The 26,799-nt window shown below is 36.4% G+C and overlaps 1 protein-coding gene across 9 annotated transcripts in view; it reads left to right on the top strand.

Annotated features, from left to right (window-relative positions):
• Positions 1-26,799, top strand: part of VTI1A (vesicle transport through interaction with t-SNAREs 1A) — a 348,742-nt gene that overhangs the window by 59,639 nt on the left and 262,304 nt on the right. For 6 of the 9 annotated variants that reach the window (XM_060641499.3, XM_060641502.3, XM_060641504.3 and 3 more), the window contains exons 4-5: positions 18,443-18,520; positions 24,929-24,949. In XM_060641499.3, the coding sequence (XP_060497482.2) occupies positions 18,443-18,520; positions 24,929-24,949 (99 nt within the window). The remainder of the gene's footprint in view (positions 1-18,442; positions 18,521-24,928; positions 24,950-26,799) is intronic. The other 3 variants (XM_060641500.3, XM_060641506.3, XM_060641498.3) reach the window with 1 other exon arrangement.

The raw sequence follows: 26,799 nt of genomic DNA, 5'->3' as shown, positions 1-26,799 counted from the left end.
GTCTTATATTTTGCTTCTACAAATGCTGTGAGTCTCATGACGTATACTTAGAAAAAATCTTCTGTATCTACCCAGATATTTACTTGTTGGAGCTCTTTTTTCCATCACACAATTCTTAATTTCCACTTGGTGTCTTATCTTTTCAGTCTGAAGAACTCATTTTAGCATATCCAGTTGGACAGTTCTGCTGGCGATGAATTCTCTCAGCTTGTATCTCTCTGGGGGAAAAAAAAAGGATTTTCACTATCATTTTTGAGTGACATTTTCACTGGACATTGACTTTGGGTTTGACAGTTTGTTTATTTTGCTACCATTCTGCACTTTAAAGTTATAATTTTATTGTCCTCTGGCCTCCATTGTTTCTGGTGAGAAGTCAGCCATCATTTATGTCATTTTTATTCTGTGTATGTAATGAATGTTCTCTTATCCTCTAGCTGCTTTTAAGATTTCCTATTTACCTTTGTGTTTCAGCGGATAATTATGTTGGACTTAGGAGTGGTTTCTTTGTAGCAGGTGTGAACTTGCTGGTGATTCATTGAGCTTGCTGGACCTATGAGGTGATCTCTCATCAGTTTTATAAAGTTTTCAGTCATTACTTATTTAAATATTTCTTCTGCCCCATTGTCCATCTTTTCCTTTTTGACTCCAATTGCAAATATGTGTTAGGTTTAGGCCATTTAATATTATCCCACAGTTCTTGTGGGCTTTGCTTTTCTTTTTTCACTTTTTTGTCTCTGTGTGTTTTGGTTTAGGTACTTTTCATTGATCTCCCTTTAAGTTTATGGGTTTTTTATTTGCTATTTCCAGGATGTTCTTAAGTGATTTTAATATTATTTTAAATTACATTTGGATACCATATTTTTTGTGCTATCATTTCTACATATTTGGTTCATTTTTATAATCTACTACTGAAATTCCCCACCTCTTCATGTATATTGTCCATCTTTTCTACCATGTCCTTTAGCATTTTTATCATAGGTGTTTTAAAGACCCTGTGTGATACTTCCAATACATGGATCGTCTCTGAGTATGTGACCATGGGTCACATTTTCTTGCTTTTTCATGTGTCTTGTAATTTTTGATCGTGTGCTGGATATTGTAAATAAAAAGAGCAATAGAGAGGGAAGTAAGTAAAATTTAATCCAAGAAACCCCACAAAATAAACAAAAACACCACTCTCTTAGGCTTCCATGTGAAGTGGTTAGGTCAATGTAACATATAATTGAGCTGTGTACAGGCTCTTTCTTTTTTGCAGTTTCAGCTTAATTCACAGCTGTAGGCTTTTCCTCTCAGTGGTGCTTGAGCTTTGAGCACTCGTGAATTTCCAGAGATCTCTTTCTGCTTTTCAGCCAAGCCACCATCTTTTTGGTTTGTGGGATCTCTTTCTCTGCTTTATACTGCTAACGTTTTGAGTCTCTGGGAAGTTCTCTTTGCTCTCCAGTCCTGATCTTGACTTTCTATCATCTTGGGAGATTTCTCTCTGCTCCACTTAAACTAAGCCTCAGAAAATTAGTTGCCTTACATTCTATGAAGATCCAAAATGCTTCAGAGGATTTACTCCCAGCTTTGCTGCTCCCCTCTCCCACTCCAACCTTTGGTGGCTGAAATGCTGGAATGCCTCAGATAGGTTTCTATCAGCTCTCTTGTCCCGTCCCTATCCTACAATATGCAAGGTCTCAGAGCACTTAGCATGGGCTTCTTTTAGCTCTGCTGCCTTGCATCCCGCCTTCAGAGGGTCAGCTGCCTTAGATTTGGGGGAGGTTTTGCATAGCCCAGGGGAGCATCTCTCTCAGCAATTCTACCATGCCCCGAGCACTCATTGATGACCCATAGGAAAGCATTGGTTTGTGGACCCTATATCTCACTGTGGCTCAGGTTCCTTGAAATCCTAACATGATGTGCCAGCCCTGATGCAGACCTTAGAAGTTTGTTAGAAGTTTGGCAGGTTTCTTCTTACCTACATCTGCGGAGGCTTATTTTACTCCTCCAGGAATGAGAGTAGCCATAGGTCTCTTCTTTGTTATAAAATGCTTATGATTTTCTGGAATGTTTCACTTAAGTGCCTTTTTGTCATCAGCTCTCTGATAGGTTTTAAAAATTATGAATTTGTAACTTCTCCAGCTTGCTTTGTTTGTTAATGTGAAACCAGTGGTCTCTTTTGACCTTCTATATTCTTTAGGAAGCAGAAGTCCTGTGTTATTCTTTAATTACCACTGCCTCTTCTTCTTCTTTGAACAAACTATGCCTAGGAAGGCTTCTGCCGGCAGCTCACTTACACTTGTGTCCACATCCATCCATTGTTTCAAACAAAGCATATAGATTTAGGCTTCAGAACGAGTCTCCCACCTTTAGGAAGTAAATTTTCACTGGCTCTTTTTGAGCCCAGCTGTTGTGGAGACCTCTTATCCTTCATGCATTTTGTCACCTTCTACCAAGTGGTTCTGCATGATCTCATCTCCTTTTGGACAGCTCTCCACATATTTTGGGATCTATGAATGATATCTGTTGTCTGGTTTTGCCAAGAATAGAGGATTCAGAGTATATTCAGAGTCTTGTTTCTCATCCACCCACCCACCCACCCTACCCCACCCTAGAGGGGAAGGAGAGGGAAAATGATGACTTAAAGGGAACCTGTTAACTTATGCAGTGATATTCTTATTGCAAGTCCCATGTAATCATTACAACAAAGCATTTTTATTTTTCTTATGTTGATATGCAGACCGAGACTCAGAAAGGTTAGACACCCTCTCTGCAGTCACAGAGATAATAAAGAGCAAAACTGGGATTTAAATCATAGTTAGTTTAACTCATACTGTTAAATAATGTGCTGATAATGAAGCACATTATCTTTGAAGCTTCTATCTTATATTACTGCCTGAATTCTTTTTAGGGCTTGGGATAACATATACAGGTATTTTCTCTTCTAGAGACAGAGTAAAAGAGTGAATGGGAACCTAAATGCTCAGAAAATGTTAAGACTCAAAGCAGAGGAACTTAAGTTCAGATATAATAAAAAGAGTCCAAAGAAAAAGAGACCAAAAATAAGAGGCAAAATTGAGCCCCGAGAGCCAGAAGGAACTGGAATGGAATGGCAATCAAATCTTTATATCAGGAGTTCAGGTGACAGTTGGGAGCAGAACTGACATGGCCATGTTGGGCCATAGGTGTGTGAGGTCATCTTAAAGAGCTGAGGCAGCAAACCCAGAGTTTTATATACTGGAGGAATAGATTGCTGGGATTCTCAGTAATAATTGTTACTATAATCAGAGCACTTATTTTTCCTTAATTCTTAGTACATGCTAGGCACTGTAGCAGCTGTCTCATGAACTTTATCTCATTTAGACCTGAGGTACATAGGGATTCAAAAAACTTGCTTTGTAATCACAACTAGAAAAAAGGGCAGAGCTGGGATTTGAACCCAGACTCATGAGATGCCCAATTTGGAGGTCTCTCCGATTTACCATATTGTTTCTTCAAAGGACAAGAGAATAAGAGTAATAGAAACTAGCCCCCAAACTCAAAAATTAACATGTATAAAGAATATTAAATGTATACAGAGCAGAAATAAGGAAGAATGGAAAAAAGAGTGACCTCCTCAGCTTCACGTAGTATGAATAAGATTGGGAACACTTTGGTTCATGTTAGCCTTTGGAGGAATCTACTAACATCTACCTCTGCATGTGATTAAGGCTACCATTCCAAAATAGTAACTCAGAGAAAATTCTGGAGTGGGCCCCTCAGATGATTAACAGTTGGAAAATTAGATGAGAAAAGGTCCTGGGACCGTTTCCTGTGACGGAAAGTTGTGGAGTTGTTAAGCGTTTTCAAGTCTGTGAAGAACTGTTATGCCAAGTATGGGCAGCAGGTGTTGTTGATCTGTACTGTATGTGGAACGATAGTGCCATAGATTTAAGTTTAATGTAGGGAAATAGTTCCTGACAGTAGCCAGTGACTTTTGGTAAACCTCATTTTTGAAAGTTAGGGCACCTCCTTCCTTAGGTTTTTATAAGGTGCATTTAGTGATGATGTGAGGGAACAAGGCTGACTGGAGGACTCTCAAGGTCCCTTTTTGCCCTAAGGTTCTATTATTATTGCATATTTATAGAGCACCAAAATTGACTGTGTTCTTCTCATTGAATAGAATTGCATTCAGTCACTGTCCAGGGCCATCACAGTCAAAATTAGACAGATCAGCAAATCAAGTCAAAGGTTAGCAGGTACACATCTAACTATTTGAGAATGTGTATTCTCTTCAAGAATTAGAGAATGACCTAAGAGCACGGTGAAAGATCTTCAGTGTGAAAACCCTCCACCGAGACTTGTATTAGGTTCCTCTAGGTGTTTTTGTAAAAAGAAATAATAATAAGGAATCCTTTCTTAGTGTCTATTAAGCAAACCTAATTTCGAATTATCATCCTCAAAACTCCTAATTCAGAATGGAATGAAGGAAAAGAATTGTACTTTATTGCTGAACTGTTTTAAGTGGTAGATAATATTCTGTTATTATTAACTTGATAACTTTGAACTTCTCTGCCCACGGATGATTTAAATTCAATCCACACTTGATCTTAGCCAAAAGGCCGAGAAGCGATTGATTTAGATTTAATCCATTCTAACAGCTGAACTACCAAAAAAATTACACTGCTGATTTAAAACTAGCAAATAAGGTTCCGTATTTTTACTGGAAAAAAAATGGTAAAGTCCATCATATATGGTAAAAATTAACAGTTTAAGTTGTCTGACTTTTTTTTAAAGTTTATTTATTTTGAGAGAGAGAGAAAGTGCAAGTGGGGGAGGGGTGGAGAGAGAGGGAGAGAGAGAGTCCCAAGCAGGCTTTGCACTGTCAGCGCAGAGCCCGATGCGGGGCTTGAGCCAACAAACCAGGAGATCACGACCTGAATGAAGTCGGACGCTTAACAAACTGAGCCACCCAGGTGCCCCAGTTGTCTGATTTTGTAAGGAGGAATGGTCTCATATTTTTTATTTCTTGTAACCCCACTAATCATTTCACACTTTTTAATCTTTTTATTTGGAAATAAATGCAAACCTTCAGAAAAGTTTGAACAATAGTACTAAGAACATACGTATACTCTTTACCTAGATTTACCTGTTAGCGTTTTGTTCATTTGCTTTACCATTTGTGCATGCTTTCTCTACTGATCTTTTCCTTTCTACATATATGTCTGTCTCTTCTGAACCATTTGAAAGTAAGTTGCACACATCATGCATCTGTTCATGTTTTTAAAGTAATGTTATTTTATTCCTTTCTTCAAAGTAAAAGTATTTTTGGGCAGTGCCTGGGTGGCATCCGACTTTGGCTCAGGTCGTGATCTCACCGTTCGTGGGTTCAAGCCCCGCGTCAGACTCTGTGTTGACAGCTCAGAGCCTAGAGCCTGCCTCAGACTCTGTGTCCCCCTCTTGCCCCTCCCCTGCTCACTCTCTCTCTCTCTCTCTCTCTCTCTCAAAAATAAACAAACATTAAAAAAAAAAATTTAAAGTAAAATTTTTTTTTCTCAGATAGCTCCATTATTTACCGAAATGTAGAGGCAACTTGAACTATCATATTTCACCTTGTTTTTGTCCTGTTATCTCTTTTAACTGTCACTCATGAGGTCCTTTTCATGCCTTGTATCTGGAATACACTATTTTTTTCAGACTGTCCTTTAATAAAATCCGAAGACCTGACACAGATACTTGTTGCCACAACATATAATATAATATATAGCTTTGTCATGTGATGTATTACAGACTCTTATAGTGCCAAATTCTTGTTGTATAATTTTTATTGAAGAAAACTCTTTTTTTAATGTAAATACATGTGTTAGGATAACAGAACTAATTAGATCTCTGTTTGGTAAAATTACATGGTTTTTTACCTTTAAGTTTGTATATTTTCCATTTCAGCTTGATGTCGATTCACAGGGCTAAATTTTCATGTTTGCTTATTTCCCTCACAATAGCTTATGATTCCACAGGCCCTGACTGGATTTCACTGAAAGAGTGGCTACGTGAGATCCAGAATGAAGATACAGCTTCTGGAAAGGGGAATGAAATTCCATTCAAACAAAAATAGGAGGGGAGGGGGTTAATCTATTTTAAGTGCTGATGAACAAATTGAAATTATTTTCAAGTTGTAAAAATTTTATTACTCTATTTTTACTGATGTAATTTATCAATCCCTTTAATGTCTGAGATTAAAACCAAGTCTGCAGAGATGAACTCTGAATATCCAAATAGTTTGAGATATGGAAGAGGTGTAACTGTGGTGAAGTCAGTTCTCTACAATTTTCAGTGAATGTTGAAGACACAGAGCCAGAATCAATTTAGGCTCAGGGGGAATGATGGTCTTACTCCTCAAGTGGAATATTTTGTGGACAGAGACACCTGTATTCCTGGAAGGACCATAGTTCAGGCAACAAACTCAAAATGCAGCACAATGTTGCCTTCTTCATGTAGCCACTGAATTTTGAGTTGGAATTTTATTAGAAAGCCTCATTCTCCTCTGATGACATGTAATCCTGTCTGTTAGCATTTTTTTCCTCATGTGCTTATTAGTATTAAGCAGACTACGTGCTTGCTTTATGTTAGACCACTGTCAGAAAAACAAGACAGAATTAGTTTCAAGAATATTTTTCTTTCTGTAGCACCCACACGCAGGATGTGTGATCTCTAGTAATTCTTATTCATTTGAAATACAGCAATTTGTTCCTGTCAGTAGAGGATAGGTTTGTTGTTTTAAATTGCCAGGTTTTGTTTCTGTTGGCATGTTCCCCAATACAAATTGAATGGCTGACAAAAATCTATTTGTATGACAGTTCAATCTAGATAAGTGCCCTCTGTTGCCTAACGGTACAATTTGGGGTCTCAGAGATAAAAGCAAACTGAATGCCAGGCTTGTAACAGAGCTTCTCCATGCAGATAACAGAAGTAATCCATATTCCTGAGGTACACAAATCAGACCAACAAAGAAGAAATGCGCATGCACGTCATATCGTTTGAAATGGTGGGCTTCTAGCTTCTACATAATAAAAAATGGGAATATCTAACTTAGGAGAACAAAAATCTACCTCGTACGAGCTACGCCTAGATTTGGAATGAAAGAGAAATGGGGTATTGACTTATAAAGTTGGAGAGAGCTCTGTTGCTTAGCATTTTCCCATCGTATAAGGTTTCCCCCGCTATCAGAAAGTTGCGTGTTCCTAGGAGACCTTTCGTAAGCTGAAATGATGTAAAGCGAAAGAAGCAATTATCATTGTTATGTGGAAAAATTTTCTAACACTCCCAGACCCAAAGAATAACCTCTCTTAGGCTTTTCCGATACCTTAGGACACATCTTGCTAACAGACACGCGGAATAAATGGAGGCAAAGCACAGAGGCTCCCAGACACAGTTCAGAGCTCTGACAGCTTGACGCCCGGATGCTGTGTGCTCTTCCTGGGGAAGGAGCTGGTCAGGGCCGCTTTCACTGCTCAGGGTGCGAGCTGCCTTCCTCATGGCTCACTGAAAAACAAATGGTGAATGCTCTTCTCTTTTCGCCTTTTTTTATAAAGTCAGAAATCGTCTTCAGATTTCTTCTGGTTAGCAAAAACAGATACTAAGGTAGGCCTCTAACTGAAGTGTCATGATGTGAATTTTCCTGAAGCAAGGTACACCTGTATTGGCTTTTGTCAAATTTTTTTGCTTTCTATTTTAACATGCCTGTTCTGAAATAAAGTATGTATTTAGACAGTGATTCTTTCATACTTTTGATATTCTACAAGAGGTAGTTTCTGAAGGGGTCTCCTTTACCTCCCAAGATGAGGAACTGAAAATTTGTACCTTTTCTCTCTTCCTTAAAACATGTCAGGCTTACTATACAGGTATCTCTAAAACATAATTCATGTATAAAAAGAGGGATGAAATATATGGTAACAATCGTAATAAGGAAGGAATTGGGACTAGTTCATAAGGTAACAGACATCCTGGAAATATGGCTAAGAGCCCCAGTTGTAGATATTCTGAAAAATAATCCATAGTGCTTGGTGATTTATTGGATTTTAGGACTGGATTTGAGAATAATTTTTACATTTTTATCTGAAGAGATTGTGTGCATGGTAAAACCATACATCAAACTAAAGAAAACAGGAGGAGCAGTATATGAGACGGAAAATGCCCTAATGTGTCTGCATTAAGTCTGAGATGGCTTCAGGTTATCTGAGGTACCCAGAAGGGATTAGATTTGTAAGTAGAATATGCAGAAAACACGTCTTTGCCTGCTTCTAGGTAGTAGTGAGAACCATGGGTAAAAATGAGATCATTCAGATGAGTGAGAAGAGATCTGAGGATGAAGACCTGGGTCAGACTGAGAAAGAAGCTATAATGAAGGAGACTGAGAAGGAGAGACCAGACGAATGGGAGGAACTCCTGTGGAAGACGGTGCCGTAATGCTAAGGGGACAGTGGGCAACAATGTCCGTCCGATGCTATCAAGAGATCAAATGCGAACAGGACTGAAAGGTGGCCATTGGAGCGAACCTTGGTACAGTTGGAGCAACACAATTAATGACATCGTATTAGATTAAAAGTGAAAGTGTAAAATAAATGTCCATAAGTCCATACTGATACCAATAAATGATCGGATAATGATGGAGTAGACAGATCTTTTGTACAGAAGATTGCCAGATGACTTATGAAGATACCTGTCCCTGAAGAAGGTAGAGCATAACTCCCCACTTCTTTTTTTTTTTCAATTTTTTAAATGTTTTATTTATTTTTGAGAGAAAGAGAGAGAGAGAGAGAGAGAGTATGAGTGGGGGAAGGATAGACAGAGAGGGAGACACAGAATCTGAAGCAGGCTCCAGGCTCTGAGTTGTTAGCACAGAGCCCAACGCGGGCTCCAACCTGTGAACCATTAGATCATGACCTGAGCTGAAGTCAGATGCTCAACTGACTGAGCCACCCAGGCACCCCATAACTCCCCACTTCTTAAACGTGGGCTGCGTATAGTAAGTACAGTGTAGGAAGGGGGAAAAGAATAGCTTTTCAGTGGAGAAACATGGCAAACACTCCCTCAGCCAGGCATCAAGGGCAACATCATTAATGATACATCAGTGTTGATAGTATGTACCTTGGATATGATCTGAACCAAATGGCACTTTTATCTCTTTGGTCTTCCTCCCCAAAACATAATACCCCAGTTTAGTCAGGAGAAGAACATCAGAAGGATCCCAATTGAAGGACATTCTACAAAATACCAATCCTCTTCAAAACTTGCAAAATCATCAAAAACAAGGAAAAGTCTGAGAAATTGTCACAGCCAAGAGGAGCCTAAGAACACATGACTAGGAAATGTAACATGGAATCCTGGATGGTATCTGGAACAGAAAAAGAACCTTGGATAGTAAGGAAACCTGAAAAAAGTATAGTTAATAAAAATGTGTAATAATGAACTATTGATTCATTAATTGTAACAAATGTACCACACTCCTATAAGATGTGAAAAATAGAGGAAACTAAGTGTGGGTTACTGGGAACTCTACTATCTTTGCAACTTTTTAATAAATCTACAACTGTTTTAAAGTTTTTAAAGTCTACTTCAAAAACATGGACAATGATTTTGTCACCTCGGAAGATATTGGTGATCCTAGGGAATCCTGTGGCATGGTAGGAAAGCATCAAATTTGTTGGAAGTTGAGAAGTGGCTGGGTCATGAATAAGTTAATTGAGTTAATGCTCATGGAATACTCTTTCAAGAGGCTTGGCCAGGAAGGGAAGGATAAAAAGAGGCTGGGCATGAGCTGGGGAGTAGAGTACTGGTGGAAATAACATTTTGAAGTATAGAAAGCTGGGTACACTTAAAAAATGTTTATGTTCTGAAAGGAAAGAACCAGTAGAAAGTGACATGCTGAAAATATAAGAGAAACAACAGTTAACTGATGGAGTAAAGTCCCTAAGTAGGCAGGATTTTATTCTATTCAACTGAAGATGGAGAGTCTTCTAGGAGGAATGTGTTGTTTATGAATCAGGTATGAATATTTATTATACTTTATAGTCTGGGGGTCACCCTTATAGGGAAGTAATCTTTACAATGTTTCCATAGAGAATGTGGGCTAGAAGAACTCTGTTTTATTGCCTAAACATCACAGTTTTATTGGCTATATTCACGAGGCATTAAAAGGCATCTCCGAATTATGAGAACTGTAACTGTAATAAAGAATCTGTCCCAACATGGATTCAACAGGAAGGACTAGGGGAAAAAATACTGTAAAAATTGTTTGCCTGTGAGATAGCTGGTTCCAATCTAAAATTGTAGAGTAACTGTATAGGGAGTCACTAGATCCCATGGATAAGGAAGCACTTCTTAACACATCTTAATAACCAGTTCAAGACCTCTCCTGCCATGTGGGCAGATTATTGTTGCTTTATGGTGGAGCCTCTGAAGATTAATCTTAAAACATATCTAAGTTCCATATGTGACTTACCATATGTGTGGTTGTGACTCACCCTCAAATCAGATGTTTTTGTGGTTTTTAAAAAAAATTTTTTTTACATTTATTCATTTTTGAGAGACAGAGAGAGACAGAGCACAAGCGGGGGAGGTAGAGAGAGAGAGAGAGAGAGGGAGACACAGAATCCGAAGCAGGCTCCAGGCCCCGAGCCATCAGCACAGAGCCCGACGCGGGGCTCGAACTCACAAACCGGGAGATCATGACCTGAGCCGAAGTCAGACGCTTAACTGACTGACCCACCCAGGCGCCCTCAAATCAGACATTTTATTCTATGAAATAAAATATTCTGCCTTAAGTATTTGTCACCTTTGAAATTTCAAATTTATTATTGTCAATATTCCAGATGTCGACAACAGTGTATAAGTAAAGGCTTATTTTTGTTTACTTTGAAGGAGAGTGACAAGAAACAAAATCTGCGAACTAATCAACTTTGTAGTTGACGATAAATTCGTAGAACCAGGTGAATGGTGCAGCCAGACCTGCCTTGGGGGGGCGGGGAGCAATAGGATGGCCCCTGCCTGCCGTAATGTTTTGGTAAAATGAAAGGTGGTATGGTAAATTAAAAAGAGCACTGACATTGGGAAACACATTCCGTCCTTCCTCTACCTAGTCTTTCCCAAGTGTGTGGCCTTGGGGAGATCACTCATCTGGCTTAGAACTACTCATCTCTAAATATGGAAGGCTGGTCTAGATGATGCCTCACATCACCGTCAACTGTAGGATTCTGTTACTTTTGAGACATCTCAGTGTCAGTTACAGAATCATCGAGATCATTTGCTCTTGGATGTCTAGATCACTTGAAATTATGGCTTTGGACAGATTTTCAATGAACGATTGCCTTTCCTTCCTAATGCTAGGCAGATTATGTAGGGAAACCTACATACAACTTAATTATATCTTTTGCATACTTTATTCCAGTAGTTCTTTTAGAAATACAAATGAAGCGTCTGTTATATAGCATCCATTTTTCAGAGTATCATTTTTCTAGTAGTGCATAGAGTATTTGTATGTCATTATCAAACAAGAAAATATTTTGACATTTTGATTATTTCAATTATAGTCTATGGAGTTGTTTTATTTTATATTCAGAAAGATTTTAAAGAATTAGATTTCCTCCACTGAAAATTTACACTATTCCAGATGTTGACAACAACACCTGGGCATTCTATCATGAGCTGATTTTCTGAATGAAGTAACTTAATTATTGATTGACAAGCTAACATGATTTAAGACACAGCCACACCATGTTCAATAGCAATGTGAAAGTCATAAACTGCAAGCATGTGCAAGCAAGTGGGGCCATGATACTAACTCACATTGCATTTTGAAACACCAATGCTAAACTTAAATTTTAAGCTTAAGTTTAGAATCGCTGGAGGAGGAAATGAAGAGGTACAGTTACATGATTTCTGGGCTCTCCGTTTTGCAAATCATTAAATGATGTAACAGCAATGTGGTCAGAATTCCTAGTATAAAGAAAAGTCTATTCTAGCATTGTGAGACACAAGTAGACTTATTATTCCATATGGATTGCATATGAGTTTGCGTGAGTCTAGATGTGTATACATACATATATAACCTCATTATATGCATACAAATATTCACATATTCATAATAGCTAAATTAAAAAAAATAAAAGTGGGGTAGAGTGTAACTCATTATTTACAGCCAAAACATAAATATCCATTTGAAACATGTAAACTGTTTTTGAAAGTATAAGCAAAAATAATAAATGAAAGTGATTATAGTAGAAAGACACTAGTTATTTTTTGTTTTTTGTTTTTCAAAAACATTTAAATGTCTTTTCCTGGTATTACATGGATTATTTCAGCGTTCTCATGTTAACCTGCTTTTTCAACTGTTGGCAGCCCAGCAGCAGGGCATGTTAGCATCTTCCCTCTGCTGGCTTGCATATGGTCCATTGGCCATGAGTTTATGATAGATAGAAAGTGTGCTTTCCCTTTATTAATGCTACAGTATTGGTGACATGTGGCCTGTGCACTTTCCAGTGAATGAGCTTGACCTTTGACTCAAAACAGTCCCTTGAGCAAGAGCAAGCCGTGTTTGGTGGAATGATTACTTAGAAAAAACAGATTGGAACCTACTTTCTCTGCTAACATTAGAGAAATGCAGTAAAGTTTTTCCCACTGAAAATCATCCACAAATTGTAGCATCATAAAATAGAGAATTGGGCAAAAAAAACGAAACAAACAAGCATACTAGAATTACTTAACTAATTACTTTAATTATTAGTTAAATAATATGAGCTTTTTAAGGTTACTTTTGGTGTATATTGGCACATCATTTTCTAGGGAAGATGCGCTAATTTGTACTCTCAGCCCTGTATGTGTACCGGTTTTATTGCATCCTTTCCAATATTACCAACCAATGTTTAGTTGAACATCTTTCACAAGGTTAGCACATATCAGGTATTATGAGAGGCTTCCATTTGTACATAATATTTAAATTCACACAACAGCCCTGAGAAATAAATATGGTCACTGTTTTAGATATTGAAGAAAGTGATATTCAGAAAACTTAATTTGACCAAGATCACATACTAAAATGTTATCTCTGTTCTTTGTGTTCAGTGCCTTGCGCTTTTTCATCCTAACTACTTCCCAAGGACCTAACATTTACCTAACAGTATACTTTGCCTTTACCTAAATCACGTAGTATCTTAAATCATCTTTGCTAGAAATTAATGCAGCACAGCGAACACTGTGATGAATGAAATTTCATAACTTTCTTTTCATTTTTTTTCCTCCAAAATGTTAAGTTTTCTGTCCTGGATTGATGAGCTTTTTTAAGTCCTGGGTCAGGGGTGGAGTGTGTATGAAAAGCTGAAATTGGTCATGAAGAAATAGAAGTGAGGTTAAAAATGGAACGCTTTGTGCCAAAGATAGATGCATTTTCGAAAATGCCATCTGGGCATTACAGAAGTATGCTATTATTTAATTCAAACCAGCTAGAATTCAGCAAGAAATGAATGCCAGCAATTATATGACTAGCTAATAAATATAATTTCATGGTATTCGGTAAGATATCCTAAGTGTTAATTGTAACAGGAGCAGTTAAATTCTTTATACCAGTTAAATTCTTTGGCTATGAAAGCATAACAGTTTTTAATCACCTGGTAACTTTGGGCATTATTAAATATATGGAGATTGGATTGGAAGACACGGTAGAAGCAATGGAAAAGTCTGGCCAGACTGGGTAATTTGTTTTAGACCTATGGAGAAACCTATTAACCATTTCTTCTATAGACCAATTTGATTAGGAAGTAGGACAAGCTGTTCTTTCATTACTTACCCAAACCATACTGCACTTTGTATCAATTATTTGGCTGTCTGCAGCACATAGATTAGAATAAAGGGCTTTCTTAGTGTTTGTGAATGTTGCGGATTGCTGATTAGTAATTAAAGTACTGAATGAAGAAAATTAGGCCAAAAATGAATGGCAATGAGAAAGTCTTAATTCTGTGATACAGATGTTAGAAACAGATTGTCTTGAGCAGCCCATTCAACGCAGTGACATTCTACATGGCCATGGAGTGCTTGCCTTCCATGTAAAACTCAAGTCAAATGCCTTAGAGATGGTTTCCTCTCCCGTGCCTTGTGATGTAGCTGTATGGGTATTAATTTAGTGAAATATCCTGTCTGCCAGGTGTGGGAACTAGCTGATTTTATTGTAATACCAGATCATTACTTAATTCATATGCAACAGAGTGCAGCACATGGAAAGCATTATAAATCTATTTACAATGTGGCTGGTCTGATGATAACATTGTATTAAATTCCCAGGTGAGGCAATTTAAGCAATTGCTTTGCCATGTGCACGCGGTGGAAATTAAATTCTCATATACACTTTAGTAATAAACCAACTGCATTGTTATGCTTATGCTAGTGGTGGGTTGTAGAATCTTCACTCTGACTATGTATACACCCTGTTTCACACGTAGAATCATAGAGGGGGCTGCACCACAGATCCCAGTTCTTAATTAGTTTCAGCTCAGTTAATTCATTTAGTTTCTAGTTTAGCAGTGCCTGTCCAGAAACATATTCAGTTCAGTTGGGAAACATTAAGGCTTGGGTCAAGTAGACAGATTGTTTCAAGCCAAATTTCCAGACAGAGCTGGGCAAGTGTATCTGTTTGAACTTGGCTTTAAGAAAATCAGCCAATCAGTATGCATATACCAAGTGAAAACTGCTTGGAATTTGAAATTCTCACCTTCATAACCAAAGACTCATTTTTGTCATCAGTTTATAAAAGGCATTCAAACTTTCTGTGTCTGACTTTTTAGGGATAATAATCAATTGTTAATTTGCCGTATTTTTTCCTCTAATTCTGTAGATTTTTCTGCCCAACTGCATCTCGTCCACCTAAGTGTAATATATAAGTTACAAAGAATAAGCTTTACAAAAACACACAACTAAAAGTGAGGAATGCTCTTATATTTAATTCTGTGTGTGTGTGTGTGTGTGTGTGTGTGTGTCTGTGTGTGTCTGTGTGTGTGGCAAAAATTGTCAGTTGAAGCTTCCCACCCTTATGGTACAGACCTGAAATTGCAATAGATTACAAACTGCATAGAGCTTCTGTCTTCTCCAGAAGCCACATATAAAGCACCAGTAGACAGTGGTAACTGACAACTAAGACTAAAAATGTTGACAATTTCTTGATTTGCCTGGTTAGCTTATGTATAGAAGTCATTAACTATTTATAAAATGCATTATGAATTGGGTTCCTTCAAACTGTAGCTGAGTGTGTGACATTTCCAGCTCAAATTCTCATGCTCGCATTTGGCTAAAGTACAGATTTTATACAACTGATAATAAAGTAAAAATATTTTAGTTAATCAAGATACAGTAGGTGTTTCAGTTTCATTAACTTTAAATCATCTGAATTAAAATATTCATAGTACTTAGTAATGTCGAGTGAGGTTATTAAAAATTCCACCAAAGGTAAAATTATTTATTGATGCTTTGGAAGGAAACTATCGGTACAATAAGCAGTTTGTCATTCAAAGGAATTTGCCTTTTTTGGTATTCAGTCAGTTTAGTGATGATCCTGCAGGCTAAATTATGGCTGATTACAATCAGCTTACTTAAAATTTCAAACCACAAAAATATTAGGAGAAAATACCAATGTCAGGCATTTAAATGCAACTCTCAATAAAACAGTCTTGATCTTAAAAATATATATATTTGTAAAATGATATTCGAGGGTAAAGAGTTCGATTTTCGGCACTGACTGTGTCATTTTCATGAGGAACTATTTCTGATACTGGGAATGAGTTTTTTTATTCTTTAAGAGAAGTTAGTTCGATCAGAGAACATTTCATAAACTCAGCATATCATCTGCTTAATTACATCCAGAAAGCCGTCCAAATGACCAATGTTTACCGTCCCAATAGTAAAGACTGACATTTATAGAGACCACCCTTCAACTGCGGATAAATCCTTATTTCTCCTCTGTTGCTGAGTGTGTACACTCTTAATTGCTGGTTTTCAAAAGCAATGAATTCTCACCAAAACAAGATTAGATATTTAGGGATACATGTTTGTAATTTTCTTCTTCTTTTGAAGTTCAGCAAATCAAAATGAGAATATAATGTGATTGAACAATCTATGCCAATTTGTTGGTATTTTGGTGAAAGGGGAAAACACAAAAACAATCTCCGTATGATATTCTCGCATACTGTGGAATGTTTTAGTCCCCCATAGTGATAAAATGAATAATTAAAAAGGCAGCTCTGATACCACAGCCTGTTTAAAGGTTCTCATTTCCTTTAATGCTGTAAAATACTTTTGCTTAGCTAGTTTGGAACTACTGTAGTGGGGATCTCCAAATGGGCAAAAGAAAGGTTTGGCTTCATCTAAATATTGTAGGAAGGCCATGAGGTGGACTGACATTGCAGTTCCGCATTTTTCGAGATAATTCTGTATGAAGTCAATCGAAATAATTAACAGTCGGTTCAGTAAATACAATAAGAGAAGCGGGCTTAATATATGCTGTTTGTGGTGGTGAGAAGTCTGGCGTGTTCACAAAATGAATGAGTTGGCTCGCTCCTGAATTGTTAAGACATCTGATACAGATGTCATTACTGACCTCAGGCTAATGACTTAACTTTGGTACTTTGTCCTCGGCAACGTTGTTGGTTTTATTTATCTATTTACCGACTTGCTACATCTGCTCAGGTACAGAGACACCCTTGCAGCAAAGAAGGGGGACTTGGGGTAGAGACTCAGGGCAGAGAAGGGAGGCCATCATCTCGTTTCTGCTGAAACATTTTGCAATTTTTGCATCTTTTTCCTGGGTGCATTCAGAGGATAATATGATGGGGAGGAAATTTTGTGCTAGAATGAGTGTAGGTTCTAGTTTCAGTTTAACCAAAGCAATCTTTAGAATTCTATAAGACTGATTTTTTTTCCTAAAATAATAAAGGGATATCTAGATTTGTTTACTTTTCAACTAGCTTCTGCCAGAGAGTTAAGCCCTAATGCCCTTAGGCTTCTATTCTCTGTAATGAACTCTCTCTTATGTACCCTCCTTGGAAGATTGAGAAAATAGTCACTAAAATAATTTTCTGTTTTGTGGTTCAGATAAGGAACCCTAATTGAGAAAGGCTGTGACTCGAAAATGATTCAAAATCTATTGGCTTTTCTTGCTAAAAGTCCTTTTAAATCCTAGTGTGATTTCACATTTAAGACGGTGTGATCTCTATGTAGCAAAGCAGTGCTGTTTACTAGTATAAAAATCTAATTAAAAATCTTGTTGACTTCTGCTCGAGGATTCTGAATAGTTCTTTTTAAACTACATTAATTTTTCAGATCGCAGTTGAACAAGTATGAAATCTTAAGGCCTAAACTGTAGACTACAAGTGAGAATAGGCTACTATTTCCCAGCTGCCATTTTTAAATTCACTCTTTTTGCTTAGTCCAGAAGCAAAAAAAGGCAGCCAAGTAACCTGTAAATCTGCATTTGAGTCTGAAACGGTGATGCTGAAGTAGGATCTGAGGATGGCGCCCTAGCTTCGCAACTAATTTTCAGAGCCTTTTAGCTTTTCCAAATGTGTGTACGTTTAGATAATCCATGAATTGCTTATAGACATGTCCCTCTGACTTTACAGGTAAAGGTCAACTCCTGTAAAACAGAATTTCACTGAGTGAAATGTTGACTCATAGCCCACTTTATTTACTGGGATTGAGAAAAGTTGACTCGTAGCCTACTTGCCTTTATGTACTGGGATTGGGAAATTTGATTTGTTTTAACACACGCGCGCGCGCATACACACACACACACACACACACACACACACACACACACTCCCATTACTTTTCCTTCAGCTATTATTTGAGGAGAGCTTGGAGACCTTTAAGTTATTGTTTGGAAACGGGATAGACTTTAAAATTCCATCTCTTTCTGGCTACTAACATCACAATAATGAAGGAAATATAGATGAACTATTGTCTAAGCATTCCAGTGTTCAGTTGGAGTCATAATATTATCCCAGAATCAGAGATTTTAAAAGACCTATATTATATAGTTCATTTCCTGCCACAATTTTAAAGACCCCCATATACACTTGTTTTAATTACAATCTGGTGAGTTTTGCAGATATACAGCTATAAAGCTGTATTTCCTTCAGTTTGGTGGTCTTATTTGTATGGCTACATATGGAATAACATACCAGTTCTGATCCGTTTGTGAATATTAATGGAGTACTTACACAATGCAGAGTTTTCTTTCATTAGTGGCATCTGAAAAACTTCTAATTTACATTAAACTTCTCAAGTTCAAGAACTCTACACAACTTTGCTTTGCAGATTTTAGCAAATAGGTTTCCATTAGGGGGCTCTCGAGGTTTGAGATGATCAGCCTTGATACCAATAATGCTTCGAAGCCTTTACTTTCTAACGTTCATCTCGCTCTCTCCCTTTTTGTTTTGTTTTATAGAAAAGGTCACGGATCGCCTACAGTGACGAAGTACGGAATGAGCTCCTAGGGGATGATGGGAATTCCTCAGAGAACCAGGTAGAATGCTAATCAGGAAGGCCCGGTGGGTGGCTGGAGGGTGAAGGAGGTCACTGGCACACTGGGCTCTCAAGCTGCTCCTTAACAGTATTAGCAACAACTCATGTGGAAGCGATACTGTTTAATGCAAAGCTGGAGTCTTAATCAACTTCAAAATGTTTCTTGGAGATCTTACATTTAACCCTTTACCTTGTGATCACTGTCTGCTATCTTTTAAAAAAATCTTTTCTTCTCCTTTCTTTATTATTTAGTACTTAAGGAATAACTTGAAACACACTGTTTGCAGACAAAGCCAAGGTCTTCACCTCAAACACATGTAAAAGGAATAAAAAAGTACATAATGCAGCTTTGATAATAATGCAGTATAATTAAATCAACACTTGCAGCAAAACAAATGAAAGTAAGCTTTCAAAATTCAACAGGGCAGCTCAGTCTCCTATTGTGGAGCTGCTTAAAATACATTCACCAAAATGCAGACTGTGAGCACCAGTGTGGAGCTCAGATACTCAGAGGTCCGGCCTCCGTCAAATAAGAAGAAGAATAGGAAAAGTCTCTTCTACAGTTTAATATCTGCATAGGCAAAAAATAAGATGCAATTTCTTCTTAAAAGGGCCTTACAACTTGGCTGTCATTTCTCATTGGATCACACAGCAGTGTGATGAGTCTAATTAATGTCCCACTTCTTTCTTTGAATTAATACTGCAGATTTCATTAGTTCATGCAAATAATGTATATGACTTTTTAAAAAAGTCATCTCAGGGTAGAGATGACTTTTAAAATGTCACAAACAACACTAGTGACTTCCTCTCTTTGACACTTTTGGAGAAAATAAATGATGGGAACTTCAGAAGCAAGACCTGAGCGTGTTTATTCATATTCCTTTGGTAAGTATTGTAAAGGTCTTTACTCTGCCTAAATAAAAATGAACATAAATCATTCATGGAGTAAACCAAAACTTTAATAAGATAGTAAAACATAATATATTGGTACACAGTGGAAAACTTGCATAATTGTACTTACCATTTCAAATAGATTATATTATAGGTCTATATATGCTGAAACTATATTACTATCTACTCCAATGTTAATATGGTAAACGGGATGACACTCATGGGATTAAGGCCTCCATCTATCCAACCCCCCAAAAAGGGGAGAAGAGTCACCAAGCTGATTATGTTTGTTTTGGGAAAGATCTCACCTTAGCCACTTTTTGGATGTTATCAGCTTGAATTTAGAAATGTAAACATGTTAAGATTTGACTTGGGATTTCAGCTTTCCTGATTGGAATGTGAGAACAGCTAAGGGGGAAAGAAAAAAAAAACAAACAAACAAGGAGCACAACAAACATAAAAGGGTGGTGGGATAAAGGGTTTTACTCATAATAGATTAAATAACATGAGGATGAGAGAAAAAATATTGTCTTCCTATTTAAAGTGAGTTTTAGATTGTTCATATCTCTCGAATGAATGAATCATAATTTCATTTCATATCTTTACTGCGAAAAAAAGCATTCTCTTTTTTGCAAAAAAAGTGAATGCATAGTTCCCATGTCAGTTTTTTAGAAAGCTCTAGATCTTTCCCTCATATGAAACTACTGCTTAATATAGAGGAAATAGAAAGGAAGGGGGTGTTCCTGTCTAACTCAGACTCCTTTATTGTAATAGATGCTGTAGTACTGTGACAGGAATCTCTCTCTCTCTTTTTTTTTTTTTAAAGCATGTTCACTTCTCTTAATGGACATTTTATGTGCCTAAAACATTTGCCTTACACACATACAAGTGTGATTTTTTTATGCCTAAAGAAAAATACTCTGCAAAAATAGGTAGAGTTCATATTTTCTGAATTTTTCAAATTATATTCCTGTCACTTTAAAGTGATTTCGCAGAGATTTCCTCTGGACTTGTATAAATCAAACTTACAAATTCTGAATGTGCTTGGAGAACCTGAAGTTTAGTTATAAGGAGCTGTCATTTCAATAAATACAATATGATAAATTATAGTCATGAGACGATGTTACTGTTAGATTATTAGTTATGAGAACTTTTCAGTCCAAAATTCGAATTAGGTTTGAAAGTTCAAAGAGACCACACTTAACTTTTTGGACATTTTGTTGCCAACTGTAACAGAATTTCCATACCATAATGAAGTCATTAAATTTTGTTTGGGGGCTTTTTATCATAATGTATGAATTAAAATCCCTCAAACTAAAACACATCTCTCAGCCAGGAATGGTCACTTGAGAATAACTCTTTATTCTGCATCAGTATTCATTCAGACTACGGAATCAAAACAGAAGCCCTTTCTTTAAAGGAAGAAAAGATTTTAAGTTGTCTCTTTATATTTTTGTAGCTCAAGGACTATGAAGATAGTTTCTTTTCTGGGTACGATTACCTATCATTTACATAAGAAAATATTGTCAGCCCAAGACTAAGTATATCCTCAGGTTAATTGTTGATAAATTGATTTTTCAGGACTTCTTAGCCATATAGTAGTTAAGATAAACTTTTAATATAGAGAGAAATCTTTGAGATAAAAAAATGAGACAAAAAAGCAGTATTTGTCTCACTGAAATTGGTATATATCTCAATTTTTAAAAATTATAGATCAGAAAAGGAAAATAATAAAGAATTATAGCAATGGTTACAAATAGATAAAAATAACTACTGACTACTGACTAGTTATTTTCAATGCAACATGCACATCTTCCCTACAGTGGCTTCTTTGTAGAGATTTAGACAAATGTAAATGTCATAGCTATTATTTCACATTCTGGCCATTTGTAATACATTTTTTTAGGCATTTAACACCTGATAGTTCATACGCATAATCTGCCAATTAACTATAAAGTATATTAATTTACTCTTATATAAACATTTCTGGCATCATTGGAAATTTCAAGATTTCAGCAATTAAGAATTTTTCAAGTGCGTCTTCAGTGTCCCTCCTACAGTATACAATTCTATTTAATTCCAAATTAGTGGCTTTGTGTAAATTCATTTCTAATTCATAGCCATCTCACACAATCAAATATGGCTCGTCCCTAGTTTACAAAGAAGGAACAAAATCACCTACTTTGCACATTTGAGTCTTGGTGGGTCATCAGCTTTCCAAGGACTATTGTCTTAGGCATTATCATTCTATTATTTTAAAATACCATGTTTTCCATTCCATATGGCAACATTTTAATTCTTTGAGAGAGTTGAGTTTTTGAAATGTAGTAGTGCTGTATTTAGAGTGGAAACTTTAATAATTATTACCTTGATTCAGTTTCATGAAAACCACTCTCAGGAAAGGGAAAGAAAAAAAAATCTTACAGAATTAAATCCCCTAATCCTCTTTATAGTGGAGTATGATGATGTGGCACACAAAATGTTCCAGACTCTATTTTTGAACCCTAATAGTCTCTCAATTTCCATATACACAATGATATTGATTGGTGAATAAATGTGAGTAAATGAAATTTTCGTAAATCCTAAATAGAAGGTTCAAATCCATATCTAAAGAATAGGATATTCCTAAATGTGCCGAAATTTTTGTGGTAAAGTAATATTTAGCACATATGATTGCTTAATTTTTTAATACGAGGTTCTCTTAAGTTCCGATTTGGGCTTGCTGTGCATAAAGTGTGTCAAACTTCAGCTACAGACCAGGGGGTGAAGTCGGTCAATTTAATTCCCCAAGATCTAAAGAAGGTCGGTATCATTTCATATAGCCCTGGCAGAGCAGATCATTACCAGGCACAAATCTGTTCGTTACGTGCTGAGGGTTTATAGCAAAATAAATAGACTGTCATCATAAGTTCAGAAAATTGTGTGTTCGACCCACGATAATGTGTAAAGGGCGTTTAATAGAGTTCAGCATTTATTCGTTATCTGTATGCGGACAGAGACGGCAGTGGCGTTATCAGCTTTAAAAAAAAAAAAATCGGTAGTTCTGGGGGTCACGTGACACACCTCACACACACAGGCGCGCGCGCATGAACCCTCACATGTTCTGCAGTGCAGTTTTGATTTTAGCCACAGCAGAAGGCTTAACCACAAGAGATTCCACTGGTTCAAACCAGCGTAAACCAGATTTTTTCAGCCCACAAAGGAACAGATTACCTCTTGTATCAAATTCTGCATTGGGGGGGAAAAAAAAATCTTTGTTTCAAAAAAGACGTTGATTATCATAACCCAACATGGTGGCACGGCACATTTTCAAGTCGCCTATGATGGAGCTAGTAACTCCATAAAATACGAAATCGCGACTTTCAGTCTAGTCTAAGTAAGCATTGTTAGTTTTCAAACATAGACCATCTTTTGTTTACTTGAATGAAAATTCCCAGCCTAACTTAAAAAAAAAAAAAGATAAAGATTAAAACCCCTCCCATTACCTAGCTTAGCTACAAATCCCGTGTAGAGCTTGAATGCAGCCATGCGGCACAAACAAGATAGAACGTTTTTTGTTTGGAACCTATTGAAAAAACAAATGGGTAGCATTTTTAAACACTCATTGATTATGGCAGGGTGGCATGCCCCAAATGGTCTCAATTGCTGAGGAGTAGTTTTAAACTTTGGCCCTTTGAGTATCATAGTCAACTGAAGAAGGGTGCGCCCAGAAAGAAAAGATAGCTTGTGCGATCAATTCCCAGATCGTCTGTTTCTGAGAATTAATGTTTGCCTTTTTCTCTCATGATGTTCAGATAGCAGAGAAAAGATTCCTATGTATGTTAGGCCAGGTATTTTAGTTTCGAATTTTACTTTTTCTTGGGAAGAATGTGGTAGCTTTTCACATGAAACCAGATGCTTGACTCATAGACACTGGTCGGTGGCTGAGAGAATGAGTATATTAATTAAAAATAATTACAACTCCCAGTATGGTGTGAAAGGACAATGCTAAAAGTTTCATTTTCACTAAATGCCTTGTGAGACATTATGTAATATTCTGCACCCTCTTCATAAAAGATTCATAACAATTTTGAAATCTCATTCTTTTGCACTTGAAATACTTTTCACACATAACAAATGAAACAACAGAATGAGCGGAAATGCATACTGCGTTTCTTGAATTGGAGACAAAAACAGCATTAAGCATCGAGAGAGCCGGGCCATAGTAAACATGATACTTTTAGAGAGACTTAGAGTGAGCAATTCATGGCACATTTCTCCCAAAGCAATAATTTAATTGATTGGCCTGTATATGTCAAGTGTTGTAACAGATGTTACAGATATTTGGATGTTTAGAAATTATCTGTTGTAGACTTGAATTGCCGAGGATGCAAATTTTAGACCTAGAATGTGGTTTATAGCCTTTCATAACATCGGTTTCAGTTTCTCTTCATCGCGGAAACTATGGCAGTCATCTCAACTATACGATATTTGATTTAGAATACTGTGAAATACATCCATACCCCCAGCACACACATACGCACACGCACAAATGAGTCAGATACATGGTTGTGTCCATTTTCTAGCTTCTAAAGAGTTAAAGTAACTTGTGTTATCTGCTAGATTGAAGGCAAATAACAAATGTCCTACAAAGGAGAATTAAAACCTTATCCCAGGGAATTTACTAGCACGTAAAGAGTGGTTTTTCTGGTTTGACTTCAGTGAGAACACACTGCAGTAACAGACAACATGGCTTTAAGATGGCCCAGTTTACGAGATGAAGAAAATGGAAAAATGAAGAAACTTCAAAAACTAAAAAAATAGAAAACCACCATGTGATTGCAGTAGCCTCTTAAGCAAAACAAACCCTAGAAATCAACTCAGATATACACAGTATTTCTAAGGATAGTGAAATATTTTCTGATACTATGTCCTAAATATTATCTCTCCCGGCATGCTTTATTCTCAGTTAAAATAATGTCACCTCCAAATACAATCGTATTACTAGAGTGGGCCCATCTATGATATTAACTAACAAAATTATTTGTTTTAAATATTTATTGGGACAAAAGCATGAACTATTAATCATTTTTATTTGTACAGGAAATCTGAAATCAGTTGTCAAGATTCAAAATAGAGAAACATCCTGAAAACTTGTATATACAAAACCTCTTCAGTGGTACATTCTTAGAAGAGAGGAACAGTAAACTTGTTTTCTTTCTTTATAATATAGACTTCTATGAAGTCGTTCCCCTTTATTTCATGATGGTGTCTTAGATGTACTTTAAAAGAGAATTTCACACTATTCTCTTTGTTTAATGTGACAGTGTGAGAAAGTGATCTTTATTCGTTCAAAAAACTCTGCATGTAGTCTCTGTTTAGGTTCTTTTAATGTGTTTGTCTGTGATTTTTAAATGCTAAACATGTAAACAGATAAATTGTCAATGTTAATTCTGTATCCTGTCACACAACTGATCTTTCTTTCCTGCCATTTCTTTCCTTTTTATCTTTTTTTTTTTTTTGTGCATTCATGTTGCAGTTGATAAAATTACGTGAAGAGGTGAGTACTTCCTAGCTTGCTTTTTTTTTTTTTTAATTCTGCTTTTCCCTATAAAATTGAATTTCTAAATCTGAAGTAAGATCTTTGGGTTCATTTTTTCCAGGAAAATTTACACATAGCAAAAGTATTGATTATACTGTTAGAAATGTTCTTTGCTGACTATCTGTTAAAAAACAAGTAAACTCTAATCATGCTTAGGACAGTGGTCATTGTTGTTGCTTGGTATCTGGAGAAAATTCATATTTTAAAGGCCAAAAAAGGGAGGAAAAATATAAAGGGCTATCTTAAAACTTTACCTAAGTGTGGTTTTAATGTAAACTGACTTCAGATTTGTTTTATTTGTATTGATTTCTCAAAGAAGTCAATACGATTAAAATGTTTTTTTTCTGACGTTCCAATTTACTGAAAACTCTTTTTAAATATACCCTTTTCCCTCACCCAAGATTCTTAGGTCCAACACAAGATACCATGAATCTGTTTTCCTTTTAGGGAAACACACATATGTTATAAATGCTCTACTAGTCTGTGTACACAGATTCTTAAGAATAGCCAAAGCTCTCCTCATTGTTAAACACTTTCCTTTTTGTAGGAAATAGCACCCACGTGAGTTCTCATTTTTCTGAGTTGCCAGTCTGTATTATAATGCAGCTCCAGACCTATTTGTGGCCCAGCAAATATTAACAGCAATGTTTATAATTTTATCCCAGTATCGTTGAGGGATGCTGAATGATTCTGGTCTTGTTTTTGTTTGTTTGTTTTTAATTAGGCCAAACTTAATAAATATGTAATAAATATACTTTTTTTTCACAGGTAAAAGCAGTTATATTTTTTTTACTTGGTGACGTTGAGTTTTGTTACTTTTATACTAGGGCAGAAGATAATGGCCCATTTTGCAATTTAAAAGTTGTCTGATTGCTTCTAAGGAGGACTGTGAATTATTTTTGAGTTTAGATTGACTGCATTGATTTGGATTTTCCTAGAATTTTTTTTTATTGGTATGTCATCATTCTGTAGGTGATATGAATGCTAAATGAGAGGCTGTAGACAGTGGTTTTCAACAACTCTTCTGATTTAAGATGCATTAGTGCCGTCATCTCTTAGTAAAAGCAATACTGATAAAAAAAATTAAAAGGTGAAAATATATAAAACCCTTACCTTCCAACCTTCTTGTGTGTTTTATGGAAGCAGATGTATATTCTAAATGAATATAATCAATTGCAGTTTTGATATATGAGATTTTTCTTGAGGTGAGTGATACTCAACACTATTTTTTTGCAAGACAGAATACCTGCTTGTGTGTATTTGCATATGCCCATGCTTAGGTGAAGAATCCGAATTTTCAGATCTTAATGGAACTAACAATAGACTTGAAAATCTCTGGTGAAGAAACTACACAAAGCTCTTGCCCCTGAATTTAGTGAATATAATTAATAAAGTATTGTGCCTTATTACAATCAGCATTTTTGACAGATTTATTTTTGTTAAGCTGAATTGTGTGGACATAGAAATCTTAATTCTAAAAGCTGAAAACGTCATGTCTGCACTTCCTTTAAAACACATTCTATCATCATTCTATGGCTTAATTCTTTTGTTTGTGCCTATAGCAACTGTTTCGTCAATAACGGTTCTGGACTGCATGTTTCCAAAACTGTAACCTGGAATGGAATTGTACCTGGAAGAATGAGGTCATTCAACCAATAGAATAATATACTCTGGAATATTCTTTTACCAGTCTTTGATATGGATGTAGCATCGATATTTGTAAAATAGATTAGGATGATGACGGTGCACTGATACATGGTTTGCTCAAGAGATGATTGTTTCTCAGTCAGGATTCTAATAGTAATCAG

The sequence above is a fragment of the Panthera onca genome, chromosome D2 (genome assembly GCF_046562875.1).
Source record: "Panthera onca isolate mPanOnc1 chromosome D2, mPanOnc1 haplotype 2, whole genome shotgun sequence".
Classification (NCBI taxonomy): domain Eukaryota; kingdom Metazoa; phylum Chordata; class Mammalia; order Carnivora; family Felidae; genus Panthera; species Panthera onca.
The sequence above is the reverse complement of the archived record's forward strand: the minus strand, read 5'-3'. Positions and strand labels throughout refer to the sequence as shown.